Here is a 24065-nt window from a genome sequence, read left to right on the forward strand (position 1 = left end):
AAATCTGTGCAACAATGACAAAACCAGCTATTTTCAGATAGCACTGCTGCCTGCCCCAGCTTGCCTGAACAGCCAGCGTGGAAGCCAAGGGATGGGCAGATCCAGGCATCAGAGGAGGCTGCTGCCACTAGGTCTGGCATCATGGTCCCACCAGGAGCTCTCAGAGGCTCCTGCCTCTCACTCAGTGCAGAGTTATTTAATCTGTGGAAAAAGCAACTCTCCAACAAAAGTCACATTAGTTTTTGTGTGGGAATGGCTGAGGGCAGAAGCAGACCAGCACAAGGGTGGAGTCATCATCCCTGAAGGTGTTCAAGGAACAACTGGACATGTCATTTAGTGCCATGGTCTAACTGACAAGGTGGTGCTTGGTCATAGGTTGGACTCAATGATCTTGGAGGTCTTTTCCAATTGAAACAATTCTGTGAAGGGGGGAAGGGGCACCACAGTCATGTATGGTCCAACCACCACCTCCATCAAAGTGCTGACACCGTTCCTTCTCTGTTTAAACAATATACATAATGACTTCAACAAGCCTAAATGTAAGGTGAAATCTCTCAGGATAGCAAAATTACTTATTTTTACTCATCTCTTTATTTACTTAATGAACAAGACTTCCAACTTCTGCCTTGAACCAAAGCATTCCCTCATGCACATTTGATTTCTCAACCAGAAAGCCTGCCATGAGCTTAACCAGGCTGACATGTTTGGAAACTGCCATGACACCTTTCTAGGACAAAGTATAGCTGGTGAAAATACACTATCTGCTTGAATAATTCTAACGTCTGCTTTGTCATCTCTGTAGATTACCCAACCACCTCAAACAAATAAGCCAACTTAGTCACTTTTTCCATTTAAGAAACGTACTTCCATATAACAAATTTCTTCTTTATCGCAAGTTTTGAAAAACAGAATTTAAAATCTTAGGTCATAAAAGTTTGCTTTATGATATACTCTTTTGAGGGTACTGGATATACTCTCATCAACAGAATGCAAGCAATAATTACATCTTTCATTGCCTTTTTAATAGCCTTATCTCACATTCTAAGCTACACAAGAAGAAAACAATTTCCTAAGAGAATTAGTTTTCCTTTTAGACGAGGATCTCTGAAAATTGGTATCACTATTCCAAACACCAATCCCTATTCTGCAAATCCTAATGCAAATGACAGGCAGCAGTAATCAAAGTCACTAAAGGGATCCCTCTGGGTTTTTCCAGCACACGACCTTGTTTCCATAATCAGAGTTCCAGTATCCCATTTAGGGCTGCAGAGGGTTTCTTCACAACCACCAGAAGCACCTCCTTCAGATTTTATATTCCCACATAATGGAGAGGAACATGTAGGAAACAAAGGGATACTGTAGGGTGTCATTCTATACTCTGCAAATACCCAGAGTCAACATAAACACCCATGCAATATAACCACTGATACGACAACCATAATATACCCACTTGCCTTTCTCTTTAATTGCAACCACTTAAGTAACACGGTTTCAGACACAAATTGAAAATGGCAGGATTATTGTCAGGATAACAAGTATCTTTAATAGTGAGGCAGAGACAGCCAAGGTATTATAACCCATATAATCACCAAAACTAATTTGAATTTTTATTTATTTCAAATTTTATTTTTATTATTCAGAGAGGCATCGAAGTTAATTGTCTCTGTGCCACGATCAGCACATCTCAGAGCTTGCAGAAACTTTAGTACTGAAAAGACTCCGGTTAATAGGTTCATCTCTCACATTTAAAATTAATTTGCTTTTCACACTATCAGTCAAAGAGGCACCATTATTCCAGCTACCAAATCATTAATGATAGTATTGTACTCACCAGATGAAACACCATTGACAATCATTTTCATACAAGTTTAGTTGTAGCTTCACAAACATTGGCAAAGCAACTTTTGTAGTGTGTCTGTCTATGAAACTTCAACCACTGCAAATCCCTACAAGCTTCTTAAAGACACCTTCACCTTCTTGCAAGGCACTGGTGCATCTTTTACCTTCCTCTATTGCTACAAATAAGTACTTTCTACTAAAACAAATTACAGGTTGCAAGTCTATGAATAAATAAATTTAAGGGATGACAGTTATAAAACCAGAACAAATAAATTCTCTCTGCATGACAGATGGTGGCACCAAGATCAAATCCTGCTACCTAGTTGTTTGTGGTCCCTTCGGCTATGAGAAGGACACAGGACCAAAAAACAAGGGTGGTGGCCTGAATGTTGGAATGACAGACACATACAAGGAAACATTTTTTGTTCCCAAAAGCATGAAATCACGGATCTAAGACTCACCCTTAAAACATTCGATTTCTCTGAAATCAAAATAGCTCAGTAGTTTCTTAGGATGACCTGCTTTTTTTCTCAGTCCATAGAGACACATGGATTTGAAAATACATGACTACATTTTTTTTAATGAAATGAGCAAATTACATGTTTAAATTGATTTTCTTGATGTCACAGCACAATATCAACCCTCCTCCCTTTTGCAAATCTTTCTTCTCTGCATAACAAAACATTTCAAACATCAATGGCTAAAAAAAAAAGCTTTTGGACAGTGGTATTGACATAGAGCAGTGCTGAGACAGGACATTTTAATAATCATTTCGCAAACAGAAGGAGCAACATGGACTATCATTCTGGTTCAGTTAAAAAAACTCAAGCCCCAAATAACTGATCACCTACTTCTAAAAGAAAAAAGCTCTGAAGGTGCAAGTTGTGCTGCTGCCGGAGGAAGCCAATGGCATACTCCACATCTGGTACCTGCATTGACACAGCATTCCCAGCCAACTCAGTTCTTATCTAAGCTGCCTTTGGAGAAACTAGACACCATAAAAACCTCAGTCATCCTGTAACCTGGCACATCATCAAAGCCTCCTAACACACAATTACTGTGCTTCATGCCTTTAGACTTTTTTCCTTTGATTAAACAAAACCCCCACAATAGAATAAGAAACTTTCCAAGAGAAATTGTGTTTGACAGAAGATCAATGATGCAGAGGTGTTGGAGGGAAAAAAGCCAGCACTGTTTTGTGTACACCTCCAAGCTTATTAATGGATTGCTCTTAAAGCTAGATGCCCCTTCCCATCAGATCAGTATTTGATATTATTACTGAACTCGGAAGTCTGAGGTCTTCTTTAATCACATTAAGGAGTTTGCAATTGCTTATGCAATACAGTAACTCTATCATACTGCCTGTAATCATCTAGCCATTCCTCTAAGTTTTTGCATTGTCGGCAGTAACACTCAGTGAAATCTGACTCACCACATCAACAACACAAGCTACATATAAATATGAATAACCTACCAAGTAAGCACCCAGCTGCTGCTTTAATGCATTAGCACATGTATAGTTATGCACATGCCTAAAAGGAACTGCCATAAACCTCCCTAAGGAAACAAATAAGCTCTTGTGAGTGAAGAGAAAACTGTAAGCTTGCCCAGAAATCTGAATCCTGCTAGTCATCACTTTCAAGGCTCAAGCCAGCATGACAAAGCCTTTTCAAGTAAGGGTCTAAGTGAATCTGAAAGAGACACACTTTATATTCACCTCTCAGGACACCACCGCTTTTTTAAGCAAGCTGTAAGGGAAAGGGAAGCAACAGACAATAACTGGGTAAAGCATTAAAGAAATAAAATTAAACTCCTTTCTAGCTCCTGTCATCTAAGCTTGTCTGCATCTCCTTTTAATACCTTTAAACAATTGCTCTGTGAACTGCTAAACCAGGAGAGTCCAACATCAAAGCGTTTGTGTTGTTTCAGCCCTTTAAATCTTGATGTAGATCATATGCTACTTCACCTGAGGACTTAGATGACTCCAGAGACAGACGCTAGTAAGCCAGTTTCTTGCACCTAAATGAGAGTACATCAATTCTGTCCAAGAGTACTTCCCCAAGGTAACTGGAGTCAATCACCTTTAAATGCTTACCTCCTCTGGGGACACACTTGACAGATCAGGGAGCAGGCTGATCTGAGGGGCCTCCTTTTCTACTGTCCTCCCACCTGGCACCTACCCTCCACCTTGATCCCTATCTCAATCAATTAGCCAGGAAACAAAACATATGGATTGTTCAAACTGGGCATTTCAAGCAACTCAGAAACAAGTTCTTCTGTGCAGATCAAAAGGGCACATTGTACCTGCCAAAAGACCAGGTACACTGGTCTCCTTCCCTGCTACAGAAGAACCCCATGGAAAAAGGACTGAGTCCTTCCAGCAGTACCACAGAGGCATCTCACCGTTCACTGCCTTGAGGCTCCCGCTAATGCCATCGCCGTGCTGCCGCTTCTGTGCGTTCTTGAACTCCTTCAGAGATAAATAAAGGACCTTCCGCACCACCCTCTCCTCTGACCAGGGAATCCCATCGCTGTCATCCTAAAGAAGATGGAAACAGAAAGGAGACATTAGTTGCATGTTTCTGAAATAAAAACAAAACTCCAAAGGCTAGGGCTACACAGCTTATTTATAATTTAAAAAAAAAAAAGAGAGAGAGAAACTTAAGAAAAATACTCTGTAAGAAAATGTAACCTGATCGCCTCTAACAGACAACAGAAACATAACTATTATCATCAAATCAGAGCATTAGTCCCTCTAATCCTTTACCCTACAAACAGCAGTAGCCATGTACTAGGTGTTAGACAGGAAGTGAAACTTAATTGTTAAAATCCTTATAATGAATCCCTCACAGAGAAATTTATCACAGCCAGGAAGTGCTCCCAGATAATTAGGAGGAGAGGGAAAAAAAAACCACTAAAACAAATGTTGCAGAAATTTAAGAGGCAAGTTTCGTGAACTAACTTCTCTTGTTGCCATTTTGGCCTTGTTTTGTGCCTCCTGGCTCAGGTTATTTTTCCCTCTGGTTTTGTGATTTGCATTTAGTGCAGTGTTACAATTAAGTTGTACATTGATAACAATGAAGTTATTCTGAATTAATATCAGTGTAAAGCCAAGTGGAATTTGGCTCACAGGGCAGATGTTTTCTACTTTATTTTGAGGAGACAAATGTTACATTGTCAAAAGGAATACTAGTGTATGTCATATTTAGAACTCACTTTAGCTAAAAGATTAATTCCCTGGAAAAGCAACTCCCTAAAGTCTTTAGCATTCAAATAAATTAAGTTAGTGAACTGATATAAAGACGTGAGATAGGTAAGTCATCATATTTTCATAAGCCCTATAATTGTCTCAGGGTCTTTGGAAATCAGTCTTTGAGCATTCTTGCCCTTGAACTCCTCAAGGGCTACATCACTGCCACACAAAAGATTAATATTTCTAGGCAGACCTTAAGTGGTAAGTCTAAGTGTACAGCAGCATATTGTCACATTACACTGGAAATCCCTAAAGCCCCATCAGTGATCCCCACCAGGAGGCAGGACAGCTTAGACCATCCCATGTGCCAAAGTAATGCTGGGCACCACCAACTCAAAAAAAAAAAAAAAGCATAGCTTAGGGTGGCCAGTCATAGCTTTTTCTTTGCTCCTCTAGTGACATATAGGCATTCAGCCAATTCAGTGATCAAAACCATTTCCAACTCCCACCCCTAAAAAAAATTTCTATGACAAATTACTTGGCGGGGGTTAAAAAACAAACAAACAAACAAAAAAAGGCAACAAAATGAGTGCAGTGAAAGCAGCCAGCGCTTTGGCAGCAGGATGTGCATTTTGCACAGGGACAAGCTCCTACATTTTGAAGAAGGCTGAGCCATACCCAAGGAGCTTTAGACCACAGGCAGCTCTGGGCCAAGAAAGCAAACTTTGTAACGCAACACCCAGAGCAACCAAAAAAAAAGAAAAAAAACCTCCAGGCAAGCACTTTAAAAGGACTAGTACATCCAGTTATTTTGTCAACAAAGGTTTATACCAACAGCTATGGCTTACCCTTTTGCTGCCAAACACAACTTCAGCCCTAAGCAGAAGCAACACTTAACACTTGAGAGATGCAGCCTGCTCGATTTCAACAAAGCTTGCCCAATGATGGCCCATTCCCAAACCCAAGGGCCCAGGGGGACGTCACGCATTTCTGTTTTCACAGAAATTACTTAATAAATCCTTAAAGGAATCATGCTCAGTTAGGAAACAGTCATAAGCACCTTCATCACCTGCTCATGTTATGGACACAAGCCTGGGGACACCACTCGCTCCTTTCACTGGCATTTGTACAAATCCCTAATATAATGGTCAGGAAGAGGAAGAGGATGAAGAGCCCTCCAGCCAGGCACATTGCTTCTGACTCGGAAGCCTAAATGAGTTACACAGAAACCCTAACAAGGGACAACCAAACCATCACCCCGTATTTTTGCATAATTTAAGCGAGGCATACAGAAGCCTTGTGTAACAATTGACCCCAGTTAACATCAGGCATACTCAGAGACGCCACTTTCCTTAGCCCTCATCCGCCCAAGGCCTCTCTCCCATCAGACACCATGCCCGGTCTGAGGCCCGAACAAACTCCTTCCTCCACCAGACCACACAGCTCCCGTGGAGCTTGTAGCTGCACAAAAATACTCATCATTTCCTGATCCCACTGGCCCACTTAATCCTGACAAAAACACAGAAAAATAATTTAAACAAACAAACAAACAAACAAAAATATATTCCCTATTAAATCCACTTTGTCAAGACCGCTCACTGCAAGGAGCTGCTTCAGTAGTGACAGGGTGAAACCTGCTGACAGGATTGATCTTTAAATCAGCATGTGCTGACCACGTGGCCACTGAAGCAGGTACAGCCACTGCAGCAGACTGCTGGCAGGTACAGCCCATGCCCTGACACATGTCAGCGACAGTCCCGCCTGTGGGAGCTCATCACCACACACCAGAGGCCTCTGGTCTAGGCCACCCTCCCCAAGTACTCCTGTGAACAGTCTGAAGTCATCTCCCTCTCCCCAGACAATGTGCTGGACATGCAAAAGGATGGTTTGCAACCTGGCACCCAATTTTCCAAGGGACAAGGCAACCAAGATGTCTTCCTGGTGCCAGCTGGAGGCTCCAGCACCACTGCAGGGAGACACTCCCGCCCTCCCACCAGCCTGAGGGTTGCGTAGGCATTAGTGCCACCAGTGAAGAGATGGGTCCCAGAAGACAGGAACAGAGATCTCTCTCAGCAACCTCTGAAGCAACACAGTAACATTTCACATCACTGGAGCAGTAAAACTTGAGATGAACCATATTGGCTTCATTTGACCTCTGAAACAGCAGTGCTGCCAATAGAAATGCACATGGGAGAGTCTCTCCACACCAGAGCTCCCATCAGCCCAGTTGTGTTGAGACTGCAGCCACTGTCCTGCCTACACTGTTCTTCTGTGGGCTTTCCCCACACCCTCTGTGTGGCTTGAAAAAAGGTCCTCAAGTTCCCCAACACCATGTGTACCCAAGGTCAGCAAAATAAGGGGCTAAAGCCACTGCCAACACCTGCATTCACATGGCTCCATATGCAGGGGCAATAAAAAGGTTTCACAACGGTCGAACACATCTTCCCCAGAGCCTACAGCACAAAAGCAGCCGCAAGCCAGAGAGCAGCTGACTCAGAGACCAGCTGAGCTGCTGCTCCACCGGCTGCAGCTCCAGCTCCCAACACATTTAACCATAATTACATGGGTCAGATCGCCTCTGCCTCATCACCCCAGTGTAGGGAGAGCCGTCATGTGCCCGGTCTGCATTCACACTGCTAACAACTGGAGGAGTTATCTCACTTTAGCAAAACAACGTACACATGCCCAGAACAGTTTAGAAGTATGGTCAAGTGAAAGCCTTGAGGAATTTAATCTATGTAACTTCTCAACACCACCCCACCCCCCCAAAACCCAACCTCAAAGGGACTGACTCGACTGTTGCCTTTAAATACTTCCACAGGGAGTAGAGATTTGTTAATAGATGGCTCTTGAGGCTGGCAGAGAGGGGTATAATAACATCCAACAGCTGGAACTCGATTCAGAAAAATGCAAGACAGAATTAAAAAACAGTTTCTGCAACTGTGCAAGTAATTAGCCATTGAAACGACTTGTGGGGAACTAATGGATTGTCCATTATTGACTCAAACCCAAAAAAGGACTGAATAACATCTTAAACTGTAGGTTCATCACCACAAGCCCTTAACCTTCACTGTGCAGGTCAGCTAAGATGATTTCTGCCTCCTAATCTGACAATAAGATTATTTTTAAACTCAGTACAAAAGGAACAGATACAAACAACTTGGGAAGCCCCAGGGTAGAATAAGGAAACACAACTGCATCATTTCCTTCAAACTGCTAAAAAAAATAATCATGCCACCTTCTTTGTTGTGCCGTTTTAGGGAACCTCATATTGTACACTTATATCTGAACATCTATCAGGACAGCCAAGCAACAGTTTGGCAAGTTCAGTCCAAGGGGACAGGGAAGAGGAGCATCACCTCCATTTACTTACATGGTACATTCCTACACAGGATGCTACCTCATAGATTCGAGAACAGCTTTCTCTCTTGCTGTATGGCTGGCAGCTTGCTTCAGCTTTATAGTTCTGGAGGTGATGTTCGCAGGCTGCACACAGCCTTCCTATTTCAAAAATTATACTCAAATCCTTATTAAAACAAAGGCAAAGCAAGCAGAAGTGAAGGGCAAGCTTTACACCACCTCCTGGGCAGGTGAAATGTCAGCCTGAAGTCATGGGAGCTGCTGCACTCCTCGACCAGCAGCAGAAACATGACTGAAGCTTCTGCGTTCATTCAGCGCAGATACAACATTTTTCAGCCTGGCCCTGGCCTTGCCTTAAGCAAACAGGAGTCATAGTTCATAGGATAAAAGAAAGTTGGAACAAGGGAGAATCCATGAGGCACTTCATGCTATTTGTTTTATGTAAATACTTTAACAGCAGTGATGGTTTTATTTAAAAAGTCAGGACTTTGTAAGGTACAAAGATCCTTATAAGCATGTGTGTTATGACTCAGTGAGGCTGGCGTGTTTCCAGCTCTCTCTTTGGGTCTTTCCCAAGCACGCATCTCCTGACCTCATTCTTCATGCCAGGTTGCAAAAAGCAAAACAACAAAACACAAACTCCCTCTTTTTTCTTTTTCCAGTGCTGCAGCCAACACTCGGTTAAAATCACTGTGGCACCCAATGCCCTAAATGAATATGCTTTCATGGTTCAACAGCCCCCAGAGAGTCTTTCCCACAGATGCAAGAAGGTCATTTTGAAGCAATGGGAAAACTAAACCACAAGTTTCTACTCTTTCCTCAAGGATATTTTTGAAGGAGAACTATTTCAAAGGGTGGTTTTTACTGTGTTTAGTTAGAAACATAACAAAAATCTGTCTTTTGCATGAAAAACATATTTTCAGAGATCATATAAATTACTTTTCAGCTGAAGGACCAAGATGGAAACATTTGTTTACTGGACTCAAGACCTTCAACAGAGTTTTGCCTTTTGGCTGTATATTATCAATGGAAGACAGTTATACCTGTTTTTCTCTAGAAGTCAGACCTAAGAGAAATTGGAGCAAAACCTAGATACGCCATCCGAGGCGGAGAGTGATCCTTCTGTGCAGGCTTGGGCGAGTTAGCACTACTAAGTGCAATTAGCAGGCTTATTCATTTACACAGCCCACTTTTTCAGTATAAGTATGGCACGGCAGGAACCTCATGTGAAAGCGCGAAGTGTTACTGCTGTTATCAACACGTGTACTTCCCCTGCTGCATTAGCAGAGGACTCCATTGGATTACACAGTCCCACCAACCTTCTAAACCACACTGTCCTCACAGGGGGAAACCCTGCTATTGGCCCATCGGTGTAAACTCCATCTCTACATAACTTGCAGGAGCACATGGGCTGTTCCTCGACCAGACAGCAGAGGCTCTTCTCAGCAGATACTCTTAGTAAAAGTCTGAGCTCCCAGGGTACTGATATGAAACTCTAATATATTCAACTGAAGCTCTATAAATAAAGATTTTTGGCTCCTTCTGTCAGCTATCATGCTGCTTGGACTTCTTACAGCCAAGCAGAGCATGGTGAAAACTAGTTATACCCATATATATACCCACAGTAATATCCTTGTAGTCTTTCACTTACTATCAAGGTCCCTCTACTCCCTTCTCCTCTCAGAATAAAGTTCACACTTATTTAATATTTAACCTTTTAATCAAGTTTAACTATCCAGAGAGGATGTAGCAGTTTCTCATTTAAAACAAACTGCTTATATTCAGTGAGAAAAAATAAAATCTCATGAATGGCTTAAGTTGATGAAGATTGATACAGCTTGGAGACTTAATAGTACAGTGACTCATGCCTTCTGGAAAATGTAATCTGTTCTGTCTAGTTTAGGAAAATAGGTCATGTTTTTAAAATGTGCTAACTAACATGAAGAAAGGGGAAATTTCCTTTATTAATGGTTCTGTTTTAGCATTTTAAGCGTATCTGGTAATTATAGCGACTTTTTCCCTTCGTACTTGCAGAAAACTTCCCCAAAGAACTCACATTACGTTACAGCTCCTGACTAGCAGAACCAATGTTAACACAGAAAAGAAACACTGGAGGAAAATAAAAATCTCTCCCTGCTTTAGCACTTCTCCCACAGCTTTCATTGCCTGCAATCTCCCTTTGGTTTGCACTCTTTCACCGCCTCCTACTGCACCAGGGATTGCATTTCCTCCTTTCAGATGAATTCTGAAGAGCAGCACGGGAGAGAAATGCTGTGTTTTTTGGGTCACTAAAGGCCTCAGGCCCTTTTGAGCCCAGTGAGCTTTAACCTGCTCTTGCAAAAATACATTAGGGTAGAAGAGTTACACTCAGAATCTTCAAATACAAGTGTCTTCATACAGGCTCCCAGAACTGAGGTGCAAAAAATAGTTCCTAAATTTATCTTCGGCCTCATAATGAAATATTGAAAAATAGTCAGTTCATGTGTTGTGTTGTTTCTTTTACATAAACTCAGAGGCCTCGTTGATGGTTCTGCACCTCTAGAAAACTACTACTCAATATGAAACTAGTGAAAGCTTACAAGACATCAACTGTTTCCCGTGTTGGTCCGCCAAGATAAACACACAAAAAAAAAAAAAAAAAAAGGTTAAGACAAAACAAATTCAGAGTAAAGACAGCTCTAAATTTTCCTAATTTATCAGCTTGCAGCAGGACTTCAACTTAAACCAACTCTCACCAATAGCCATGACTTCACAGTTACGACTTTCTTAGGCCAGACCAGGAATATAATCAACCATTTTGTAACGAGAGTGTCTGAGGTTTTTTGGGCTCTGACAAGAGCCTGCAGCAGAGAGAAGCCAGGGGTGGTGGAGTGCTGCAAGAAAGAGGTGTAAAGGTATAAGATAATTACTCAGACTGGGGGAGAGGTTTTCATAACCAGATTAATTCACCTGACACTACTTGGGATGCAACCTGCTCCAAGTCCAATGCCAGCACCAGCCCCTACGTGGCCACTTGACCAGCTTTATTGGGGAAAAGAATCAAAATCTCCCCCCCAAGACAAGAAAAATTACTGTCTTCATCCAGATCAGCTCCCTCATTAGTAACCACATAACCAGACAGCAACCACTGCTGGGGCAGAGAGAAAAGTGGGATTGTCCCTTTGAGCAGCAACTCACACTTAGAGGGATGCAAGCCCACCTCAGCACCAAACCATGACAATGACCGTGAGGAAGGGAGGGCACCACAGACAGTATTCAGGAATTGAAAACCACTTTGCTGTAATGTCAATACTGTAAACCCCAAACATCTCACTGCATTCAGATGAACCATACCCACTTTTTCCAAAATTATTTAGAGGAGTGAAAGGGAAATATAAGAGGATGAGGAGTGTTATCTGTTACAGGGACAGGGCCTGCAACGATTTGGATAGGTGACTGACAAGGTAGAATTTTCTGTTTGACCATCACCTGTAGCCAATTTATGCCTGAGCAAAAGCTCTGACTTGATAAATAGGTTCCTTACCTGGTGCTCTGTTCAAAACAAGGGAACATCTCCTAAAATGCACACTGAGTTATCTTTGAAAGGGCATGCTGTATACATACCTCCCGAGCAGAAACCAAAATAATCTAAGCATCATTTCCTGTGTAGGTGAACAGGTCTAAATCTTTCTTAAAAGAAAAACAAACCAACCAACCTGATGGGGGATGCTTACACTGCATGTCTTCACTTCTCTGAAACCCATGAAATGATATATATTTATCTTTGATTACACAGTACTAAAAAACTACAGCTGAAATTGGATTAGAAACTTCTGCTGAAAAACAATTTATTGCATAACACAACTCTGACAGCCAGGGTTTCTGACCACCAACTGAGCTTTTATAAAAATCTGCTGGGTAGCTGCCAAATCATTTCTTTGAGTCTTGGCATGTCCGACATCTGAGACAGTAGTCAAGGCAGCCACATGTCCTGTGCCATCCACAGCCCTGCACTTTTACATTTAAATGTTACCGTCAAAGAACAGAGTAGTATGAGCCATTAAACACACAAAGGTAAAAAAAAATCTCCTGCAGCTGCAGATCTGACAACTCTGATCATGCTGCAGAAGCCCAAGAGCCACAACAGGATTTTTTTCTTTTTCAGGATCTGGTATTAATTTGAACATAAAAGTAGCTTATTAAGAAGAGGGGAAAAAAGAGAAGTGAGAAATGGTAGCAACCTCCAAAAAAGGTCTATACTCCTAGCTGAAAATCACTGCCATTTATAAATTTCATTCAAATATTCTTACTCTGTCTCCAGTTCTAATTAAAACTCTCCACCAAGTACACTTCAGATAGACACATAAAACCCAGTATGCACAAAGAGTATTCAGCGGCTCAAGTTAATTAAATCCAAATATATTCTTTCTAATTAATTTCATTTTGATCCAGTTCATATTTTTATAAGGTGTTCAAGCTCCAGTATGCAGCCATACAAATACAGTCCACTAAAAAAATATTTTCTGCAGTTTAAATGTCTGCTAACAAGACCTACAGATATGTATGGCTAATCCAATCCTTCTGTATATTAGCCTGATCCTCAACTTGAAAAACACTAACAACTTTTACAGGCCAAAATAGTGCCAAGGTAGTAGAGAAGAGAGAAAGATAAAATTGGTGTGTTATAAATTTGCCTTCAGTATTTCTATGGGAACTTAAAGAGATCTGATTTTTTGCATTTCACAGTGTCTGAATGGTTGGTCAGTGGCGTCAATACTTTAGAGAAGCCAGAGAACTGTTGATGTGTTTAGCATCTATCCTCACAAGTACAACAGGAAGCCAGTGTTTTTCTTTGGTAGGACTTTGGTACCAGGATGCTGAAGCCTGTAATAAGAAAAGATCTGCTCATCTATCTGCTTTCTAGGAGTACAGTCGTATGTGTATATATATATATAAAAATATGCATCTGCCAATATAAAACTTACATTGCTCTCCCAGTGAAATAAATACATTAGCCCAAAGCCTATATAGTTCAGCTATGTAGTTCGATATAGCTGTGCCCATCAGTAACTCTGAGGCATGAACCTGGGAAGGTCACCATATCCCTGCTGGATAACTCTCGACCAAGCAGAGACGCTGTACTCACCCCCATTTAAACCTTTCCAGTACAAACGGGTTGCACTGGTTTAAAGTCATCAGAGAGGAGGTTTTGGCTCACCTGACTCACTTTGATGGCACTGCAGTAGCTCATGATTGCATGACTAGCTCCATCACCAAAGCCCTGCAGGAGGACCATGGCCCGCAGTGAGGAGAGTAGCACTGTCAAAGCTGGGGCACGGTAAACTCTACCCACAGAGTAACTCACACAGCTTTGGACCTGCAAATTTGCGTAAATCTGACCCAAAGAAGGTCTGGGTGATGCAAGGAGTCCCCTTCCCTAGCTTGGAAATGTTTAACTTGGTTTCCTCCTCTTTCACATCAGTCTACGGGATGTCTCTTGTTCAGACAATCATCAGATTAAAAAAAGATTTAAAGAAAAAGAGAAAAAACAATCTGGTCAGTCTTTAAACTCAGGGAGGGGTAATGACAGCCAAATGTGCTGAACCTATTGCTGGGAAATGTCAGGATACTGGGGCCTGAATCAATTTTACTGAGCTGGATGGGGAACTAAATCAGTTGTATTGAAACAGGCTTCTGGGATGGACACACTGATACTGTGCTAAAAGCATGATGTTGATTTGTCTCGATGTAGTACCAAAAAAAAAGGGAGATTTCTATCAGAATTTTTTGTCCTTGTTTACATTCCCAACTGACAGAATATTCTTTAAAGTTGGGAGGGAAGCATCCATTGAAGCTGGGAGACATAAACAAAATCTGTACTGCTCGCTTTAATTTTAATTGACTTTAATTGTAAGTCAATTAAACCAAACATATAAGGTGACTATAAAGCTACTCTAAACGTATTTTCAGGTCAGTTTAGTTATACCAGTAAATTTTCTGCACGAAGACAAGATATATAAGCAGTGAAAACCTATGCTCTAAAGCTTTACCAAGCTCACTCTTCAGTATGAAATACATTTGACTTCCAAAATACTACCCAGCAAACAAATGATGGTTTTGTAGTAGCACAGGGAAGCAAATAATAAAACCAGCATTTGCTCTGTGAGGCAATTGCTCAGTAATAAATCAGATGAATTCATCTAAGTAACTTCCCAGAAAGCCTGCAAAATATTTTTTCAAATAATCAGTGCCAGAGGAGAGTAAAGACCATAACTTGGAACTGAAGCTGTGGCAGATCGCTAAGGTACCCAGGTCAAGAACTGCAGACCAAGTTAGGCTGAAGTGCTGCTCTGCCACATACAGGCTTCACTTCTTACCACTATTTAAAACACGAGGGAGGAGAATAGCTAATGGTCACTGGCAACTCTAATATCTGGGCTGATTTGTGAAGACACTGTATCTCTCCTGAGTAGATAAATTCAGAAGATGACAAGCAGCTGGGAGGTTTTGTGGGGAAAAGGTGTTTTTAAAAAAAAAAAGCTCTTTCTTATGGAGATAGTAGGCTTTCCTAATTACACAGAATGATTTTTAACAGGTAGGTGTTTCACAACAACCAGATCTGTGTCAAATCAATAAAGAAAAAACATAATCAAGTTTTGAACTTTTCACAATTTTTTCCTTTTTCTTTTTTTTTAAACCAACAAGTCTGTGTTCAAAATAATGCTACAATGATTTTTTCCTTTGCTTTTGCAGGTTTTTCAGCAGGCAGTGCTGGGTTGGTGCCTGGTGGCTCAGCACTAGGGCAGGGGTGATGCACAGTTACCCTGACTCTGTGGGGGCACAGCTCATGCAACGGGGGTCTGCAGAGGAAACGCCTCCCCCACCAACCAGAGATCTGTTTGGGTTGGCATTCAATTCCCTTATCCCTCCTCCACTTCCTGATCAATGGCAACATTCAAACTTTACTGATGATATTAGAAGCACATCAAAGACAACCATTAAGCTTTTAAGTGCACTAATTGACATTTTAGCACTTACAAATCCATCTGTGTGTTCTATCACTCAATTTAAGAGACCTGCTTCCCTGCCTGGTAAGAGTTCCCCATGTTTATAGCGGGTAGAGGGGGATTTTCAAAGCTTTTTTTTTTTTCTCAGACAGGATTTTAGAGAATTCAAATTACAAATATAATGCACTTCAAAAAGTAACACATTTCACAAATTTAAGAGCTCTTCCATAAAAGCTGTAAATGGCATCACAGCTATAACTCACAGGCTTCTAAGCTCCAATGAATTCTGCAGCTGTTGCAGCACGTCAAAGTCAAATCATTGTTACCTTCACACCACCACAACTGAAAACCCCAGCTATGATATTACTAACTGCATGGTGCTACATGAAAAAGAGGAGGGAAAAAAGGAACCCCTGTGTGATTTTGCAGTTCCTTCTTTCTTCCTTTGCAAAGCCAGCATAAAACAGATGCTAAAACTGTGAGGGACTGCTTCAGGTTTTCCTAGAGTGGCTATCCCACAAGAGGATCCAAGGAACCATTCCAGAACAACCGCTTCCATGGATGCTGTAGCATCAGAGGATATAGCACTCCCCCCCAGGTACAATGACTTAAAGAAGACAAGCCGCTACCCAATGGCCAAGCCCAGCCTCTGATTGCAGAAGAGCAGCTCAGTGACAGCAGGTCTCGACCCTTCTATTACTGTCACATATCAACATGTTCACCTTCTGTTCTGTTAGAGAAATCCTCATTCAGTCCCAATATTTAAGGCAACAAGAAAGATCAAATTAAACTCTCAGCATTTTAAGCCGTTCAGTTCATTGCCATATCTATTTTAGGGTCTGAGGCCACCAGCCACCCCCACAGAATCTGCGCGGTAAACAAGGCTTTTGACAGGCTTGTTTATACCTTCTGCAGCAATCGAAGGCAAAACATTACAAATCAAAGAACCAGGAGACAAATACAGGAGTGTGCATAGCAGAAACCTCAAAAAGCTAGCCAGCAGCAAACCTGCGGGCTCACCGAGCCCGGTAGAGCAATGCAAGATAACACAGGAAAACAGAAATGGATAGTTAAGTAAGAACAGGCTTGTGCTGTACATATGCAAACATCTGCAGGCAGGACCTCTGAAGCACGTATCTCTCAAAATAAGCGGATGCAGAATCAGAAGACAGGGGGCAGGAAAAAAAGTATATTTTTTTCCAAAAGGACCATGGGGAAAGGTCATAATTTAGGAACTCCAGTTTAAAGATTGCAGGGAACCTTAGATTTTTACCGATACCAGAAAAACAACCAAAAAATACCAAGCAGACATGGGCAATACACCATATTTCTGAGCCTGGGATTTAAATGGAAACACAAAGGCTGCATTTTGGGGCCTAGGTGGCTACACCACACAAGGCAGTTACCTCCAGTCTATGTCCATCCTTAGAAAAGCAAAAATCACATTTTCTGTTCAATTCTTCCCTCTGTGGAACACTCGATATGGATGGAGTCAGTTTTACTCAGTGACACGTGCACTGTGAACTGCATCATCCATACTTTAGCAAACCCACCACATCAGGAAAGCATCTAAGCCATACGTTAAAATTACACCCAGAAATTCAGTGGTACACCTTTGCTACTGTGTTCCTTTAAACCTTTCACCTCTTAAACTGCAAGTTCAATGTCAGATTATAAACATCATAAAAGCTCATAAAACCCAATCATAAACCTGCCAGCTCATTTCAAGATTATTTGCTCTTAGCCTTGCAAAAACATCATGAACAGTATGAGAATTGCATCATTTCTCTGCAAACTCCAATCCCTCTTCATCTGCAAGCTAAGGTCACTGCAATCATCCTGTTCCTATAATTGGGATGGGCAGGTGTTACAGCCTTACCTTAGAGACAGATTTGTGCAGGCAAGCTTCACACCACACCCACGTGCTAAACTATCCTCAGCAATATCCCCAACATCAGCTTCTGATGGCATCATCTGCTACTTCACCTTTCTCTTGCAAAATCTAGCTTTGCATGTTACCACCATAACTGACTGAGATCTGAAAACCTCCCGCAACTGCAGCAGGAGTGAATGCCAAGTTAGGATTTTGTGGCATCTCTGTGGGCCCCATACAGCGATGCCTACCTCCAACCCTTCCAAAGGCTGAGCCAGGCAGCACGGCAGCTGCCTACAGAGTGGGTAGAAGCACAGGCTGCTAGATACCTCCCCACACACCATCAGCATCAGGTGCTGGTTGTTTCCATTAGCCTGCAGTAGGAAAAGAGGTGGCACTTTATTATGTGGGCTGGGTTTCCTGCATGACCAGCCACATCATAGGGAAAAGACTGTAGGCTGGACAAAAGCTGTCTGTTAGCTCCTCTGTGGAAAACAATGGTTTTAGTGAAATGAAATTGTCACAGGGGTCTAGACAGAGCAGAGCTTATCAACAACAGGTTTATGGCAAAACATTTCAGGAACTGGTTATATCATATCTAGCAACATCACAGTGAAGTGATGGTTTTGAAGGCAGACTGTGATCGAGGCTGTGATTTTTAGGATAGATCATATCCACACCACCTACAATAAACTCAACCTGACCTTCACACTTCAAGCACAGAACTAACCACTCTGGTTTTCAGCTTTGTTGTATGCTTGCAGAAGGCAAAACAGAGTAGCCAGAAAAGGGGGGGGGGAAGAAGACTGTACAGCAGCAGTACATTTTTAGGCATGGATAAGCTCTTGCAGTCTCTTGGCAAATGAGGTGGCAGCAGAGAATCATCCAAGCAAGTTTAGGAGCTGTGTTTCTGTTTATTTTAATTTGCAGTCTATTGATTCTACTGTTTTGTTAGCTCATTCATGAGTAACACTGGAACTAGAGGCTGAATGTAGTGATGGACTAGGCAAGGCAGAAATATCCACCCAAAGAGAGCATCTCCCCTGCCACCAGCCTCTGCTCCCAGCAAAATAAGCAGACCAGTTAGAGTCCAGCACCATTCCTTTGACGCTGTGGGCAGACAAAAGATTAACAATCCATCATTTCAGTCCACTGCAATTTCTTGTAAAATGGCCATGACAGATACAAGGAGGAGGGACAGACTAGTAAGGATTACACGCCATGTTGTGGGCAGGCACAAACTCAGTATCTCAATTTTGCTACTGGAGCACTCTTAAGATGCACTGGGCACGTGATCACATCCAGTCACGTTACATGAATGCAACAGCTTCTGAGAGCAGCGGCTCCAACAGGATGCAGGGATAGAGCTATATTTACGTTGGGAGAGCAGATCGTGCTGAATCCTAATTAAACTGGGGGGGTAAAAAAAGGGTGGCTTGTTAAAATGCCTTTGCATTGCTGGGTGACCTACTCCTCCCCGTGATTCCTGCATCCCAGACATTGCAAGTTGCTGCATACAGATGTAGCAGCAATGGTACGGCTTAATCAGTCAATGTTTTCACAACACATATTTCAAATATTAAGCACTTATTGAAGACTTAGAAGTTACTGTGTAAATATTTGTATTATATTACACTGCTAACGCTTCCTTGCCAACTGTGGAATTTTAAATCTATCTCTGATAAAGCTTTATTTACATATCACACTGTTCTTGATACTCAACAAAGTGAACTGACTAAATTTACACCAACTCCATTCAAGGAGTACATGTCAGGAAAGAGCAATTCAATGATTTTTCGTCTCTGGTATGTGACCAAACGAAACCACAGGCAGTCAGAAGGCTTGTTTTGGGTTGACGTTAACTGTTTTCGCTAGGTGTCAATGTTCACAGGGAAAGCATTGTGCAAATGCACCTTGCTCTTAAAATACCACGCAACCAGCACGGTTTACACTGAGAGCTACAGTACTCCCAACACGGAGTCTTATACTGAGTCTCTGCTCAAAATCTGGCAAGCTGGTAGTGCCCACAGACCTTACATCCACAGTGCTGCTGCCGTCTGCTTTAGTCCTCTGAAGTGCTCCCAGGATGCTGCAATGCTCTCAGGCACCGAAACAGCCCCAGGGGTACAGAGTTATTTCCAGAGGGGAGAGGCAGGACTCTAGCCACCAGTTAGACATGGAGGCAAGTAGAGTTTGTTACTTACTTATTTGGGTCAGATTATCACCTCCTGCTATTTTACAGGAGGGGAAGGCTGTGAGAAGCTGCTAATGTTCACACAAGCAGTTAATACCTGGCAAAACATGATCAAGACCGGACCAGCAGAAAACGAAAACACCTTTATTAGTCCCTAAGTACCTTATGTGGAAAAAATAACAGCCACCAAAAAATGTGGTGAAGTTTTTTCCTATTTCTGAAAAAGACGACAGATTTAAATGGGCTTTAGAAAATACTCACTGTGCAAACCCCTTATCCTGTCCCTACTCTTCCCCTCCACAAAAAACTCTAAAAAGCAAAAGAAGACTTATGGGACTTTGTATTGACTCCAACAGTTGACACCAAGTTGATCATCATATCTTTTTAAAAAAATGTGTGTGTAAAGCACCTGCATTATTGAAGAAAATTCTCTAGTATGATAAAAATCTGTTTACTCACTGAATCCAGCTTGCAGACCTATTCTTTATTTTACATACTGAAGGAATATTTACTCTCTGATGAATTTGGTGAGACTTGCACAATCATATGTTGAAAAGGGAAAAAAATGGAGTTGAAGTCGCATGCTACCTTTCGACAGCTCTGCCAGCTGGAAATATGCCATCAATTGTCTGTTCCGAACGTGACTTGAAAGCAGAGGAGTCTGCTTAATAGAAATTCACTCAATTTCACCATGTTTACTTCAGGTTTAAGAAAATGGCCATGAAGAAGATAGATTAAATATTCTTCCTTTTATGAATATCCTCCTGTCTTACTTCATAACAAGCTTTTAGCTTCATACCAAATTTATGATATTTCTAATTTAAAATGCTGTGGAAATTGGAACAGAGTAAAAATGGATATATTAGAAGAATTTTCCTTAGTTTCAAAATCTGAACAGTAAGAAAAAAAGTACCTCCAAGCATTCTGTATGTGTTACTACTAAGCTATGCATTCATTCAATATCATATGCTTTCCTGTTCCAGAGAAATATGTTTTGCTTCCACAGGCACATACAAACAAAAAGCAGAAAGCAACAGTTTTTTTGGTCAACCAATTTATTCAAGAAAAACTAAATTCAGTATGTGGCACTTATGCACAAGTCTTTCCCCTACCTTTTACTATGCATGGGAAAGGACAGACAGACATACACACAAAGAAATACGTGGCACATATTGCCCATGAGTCGCAGCGTTTCAAGCTTCAGGCAGCTGAGCTCAAGCTGACTATCACTCACAGCCCCCTGACAGTGGGCCAATTTAGCCCCAGCCTACTACAGATAAATAAACAAGGAGCACATTGTACACAGACATCTGTCTTATTTTTTTTCCACATTACCACTCAAGAAATGCTACTAATACAACAATTACTTAACCATATAAATCTGAGGTTAATAAAAAGACTGTGCTTTGAGTGACAATATCTACTTTGCCATCGCAGAACTAAGTCTTTTTTCCCTATAAATAAATGTTATTATCCGGAAATTGAACCCTAAGTGGTGAACTAGTAGCTTGCTTTCTTAGAGGCTTCAATACATTAAGTGCTTTGCATTATGGACAGATCAACTGCCCATTCAATAAGAAAGGTTACCAAAGTGATGCTGTAATCTCATTCAGCTCCCCCAGTGTTTACCTTCTACAGCCAGTCTTGGATAGCAAGGGGGAGAAAAACAACATGCAAGAATAAACCTGGGATATTCAAATTTGGAAAGAGAACAGAAAATATTTATTTCTCAGGCTAGATATCCTTTTGTTCCAGCTACCTCACCAAAAAGGTATAGTGTCAGAACCATGAGAAGGTAGAGATTTATAGATTGTAAATGTTTTGAAACGTAGATTAAAAAAAAAAGGCAAATCAAGGTGCTGTGGAAGTTACTTAACTGTTAAACAATCTAGTGCATTTAACAGAAAATTTCATTGGGTAAAAATTTGGATTCATGACCAAAAATACACACATAAGACCAAGGCAATGAAAAGGACGATAAAAAGGCATAAACCACAAAGTTTGAAAGCCTTTTTTCTCTGATTCTGCCCTGTAACATTTGCCAGGGATGGCAATCTGGCAAGATTCTCACCAAAAAAACCTACTTCTTGTAATAATAAAACCCCTCATTCCTGTTGCAGAATGGGTTCTGACCAGAAAACTGCTGGAACTTGGAATACGGACAGAAAAAACAAAACTCTCAAAATTCATCTCCAGGACTGAGAAGGAGAGGGCAATAAAAAGAAAACAAACAAACAAACCAGACTACTGAGGCAAAAGGAATGTATTTTGCCTCAGCCAGGTAAGAAATATAAAATATTAATTAAAAATGTGAAGAGAAATAGGACAAAAAAACTGGCAGTGAGAGAAGGCTGAGCCTTCGCTTTAGGCAAAACACCAACCTGAGGAACAATTTTCACCTCTTGACAATAACCAGCCTTTGGTGCACTGTGTGCTGCAAGTGGAGACCCATGTAGAGGGGAATAGAGGGAGAGCGGCATTGGCGGAAAGGTGAAGAGTTCAGGATACAGACTAGCAAAGCAGGAGGTAGTTGGCCTGGGTGCTCATGCTTACACTGTAGAGCTGCCATGGCTACCAAACTGTCCCCAAGACTGGGTACAGAGAGTGGTGAGGCTGTAGCCAAAGTAGTGGTAGGGCTAGTGGCTCTGGACCAGGATCAGGGAGACATCAAGAATGTAGGGATTTTGAGAAGAAAGAGACCTATGTAGTTGTAGAGAAGGTTCTCACCATTTTCACACAGAGCGCATCTCAAAAACGTCAAACGGGTTAATTCCCTCAAATTTATTCTGTGACATTTCACTGACATGAAAGAGAAAAAAAGGCAAAACGTATTTTTGCTTGAGCAGAAACTCAAGGTGCCAAACCACCTTGGGACCAGGTCAGTGAAATTTCACTTCTCAGGAACAGAGACTTGCTCATCCCCTCACACAAATGTGCGCCTTCACACAAATTTCACAGCATGCCACAAGGTCCAAGGGCCACCATGTCCCAAAGGTCACTGTGCCTGAGCTCTAGAAACCAATCCCAGTACCCAATCCCAATGCTGCTCTGCTCTCGAGGCCACTCGCATGGGGCAAGGAAGAGACAGGAGGCAGGGCACCCATCCTACTGAGGCACATGTTATCTGGGAGGGAGGCTAGCACAAACCTGCCCTACACACAGATAAGCCTGCCTGCAGGGAAGTCCAAACTGGCACAAAGGGAATCAGTCTGGAAAGGAGGAGACAAAATGCCTTCACTTGATTTTTGTTTTGTTTTCCCCCCTCTCCCTCTTATGTCTATTGCTATAGCTGAAAATAAAGGAAGTTCAAAAGTAAAATCAATTAGTAAATGGAATGAACATCTCTCCATTTTAGACAAGCATCCTACAAGGTCCAGCTGCTGCATTTGAGCAATAAAGGCAGGGTTGTTTATTTAGTTACTTGTTTATCAGAATCAGGTTTGGGCGCTGCTCTGGAAACACGAGCACTCTCCCATCCACTAGCAGGGAAGAGGCAGGATGATGATCTCAGAGCAGGTTCCCCAGCTCTGCCACACCAAGTGAAACACAAGTAAAGAATTTATCTTGCACACCATGTTCACAGACATACATTTGAGTTAATCAAAACAAGTTGCTTTATGAGCTGCTGAATTAATGAGATCTGACTGTGTGTGGACCCATGTGCTCAGCTTCCCCAGCACTCTGCTCCCTGCTGGTCAGAACGCAGCACCTGGTGGCCAGGAAGGGCCTTCAGCTTTCCTCCTGCTCCTCAGTTCAGCCACGCCACTTGCAGGAATTACCTTTGAGAATCCTACCCCTCTTTGCAATTTCCTTGAAATCTGCCAATAGATTATGAACCTCCTGGTGATGGGAAGGATCATGGAAGCATACTAGTCTACTCTTCATGCTTGATGCCCTCTTCCCTTTACTGTATCCTTGCCTTGCTCCTCCATGCAATCTCATGGCCATCAGCTCCCAGTCCCCTCCACCAGCTTTCCTCTCTTTAACAGAGGACACTGGATTTCTGCTCGTGCACTTCCAGTCTCCACCAACATTCAAGATGTCTGTGAAGCAGCTTACACTTCATTGTATTTTTCCAAATTTTCTTCCAACAGCTTGGCAGGCATCTATTAGTACACTCCCAGGAAGAAGGGGAAAACAGAGGAAGAGGGGAAGAGCATACAATTGTTAGAAAACTCACAAAACCTGTGAAATTACATCAGCTCATCTAGTTCATACTTGGCATTATCTCATTCCTACAGCACATACTCCTGGTCCAGCTCAAAATACTCCAATAGCAGAAGCACAAACAAAACCTGCAGCTGTGCACCCTTGCAAATATTTGCAAACTAAATCAGAGATGTTATAGCTTTATGAATAGAGCCCACAAATTTCCAATAAATTTACCTTCTTTTTGGTGTATATTTCTCTAAATGCAATATATGGATATCGCTTTTTCACTTTCAGATTGTCTAGGGTCCAGTATTCTTTTCCTTCTCAATGGAAAGGGAGAATACAATGTCTGAAATACTACACCATGTTTATAAGCAAGGTGAGCAAATCTTACAAATTGAGCACTTAAAAGCAGGTGCTCCTTTATCATATGTTTCCTGCATATTCTGATATTGTCTGCCTCCCCTT

General features: G+C 41.8%; 1 protein-coding gene across 4 annotated transcripts in view; it reads right to left on the reverse strand.

Moving 5' to 3' along the window:
- JARID2 (jumonji and AT-rich interaction domain containing 2) overlaps positions 1 to 24065 on the reverse strand; it is a 215967-nt gene that overhangs the window by 118133 nt on the left and 73769 nt on the right. For 2 of the 4 annotated variants that reach the window (XM_027654202.1, XM_027654201.1), the window contains exon 2: positions 4243 to 4378. Coding sequence is in view for 1 of the 4 variants with exons in the window: in XM_027654201.1 (XP_027510002.1) it covers positions 4243 to 4378 (136 nt within the window). In the remaining 3 variants the exon portion in view is untranslated. Of the gene's footprint in view, positions 1 to 4242; positions 4379 to 6817; positions 6832 to 6926; positions 7031 to 24065 lie in introns of those variants that run through there. The other 2 variants (XM_027654200.1, XM_027654203.1) reach the window with 2 other exon arrangements.

Source organism: Corapipo altera, unplaced genomic scaffold, assembly GCF_003945725.1.
Source record: "Corapipo altera isolate COAL_440 unplaced genomic scaffold, ASM394572v1 60, whole genome shotgun sequence".
In the NCBI taxonomy this organism is placed as follows: Eukaryota; Metazoa; Chordata; class Aves; order Passeriformes; family Pipridae; genus Corapipo; species Corapipo altera.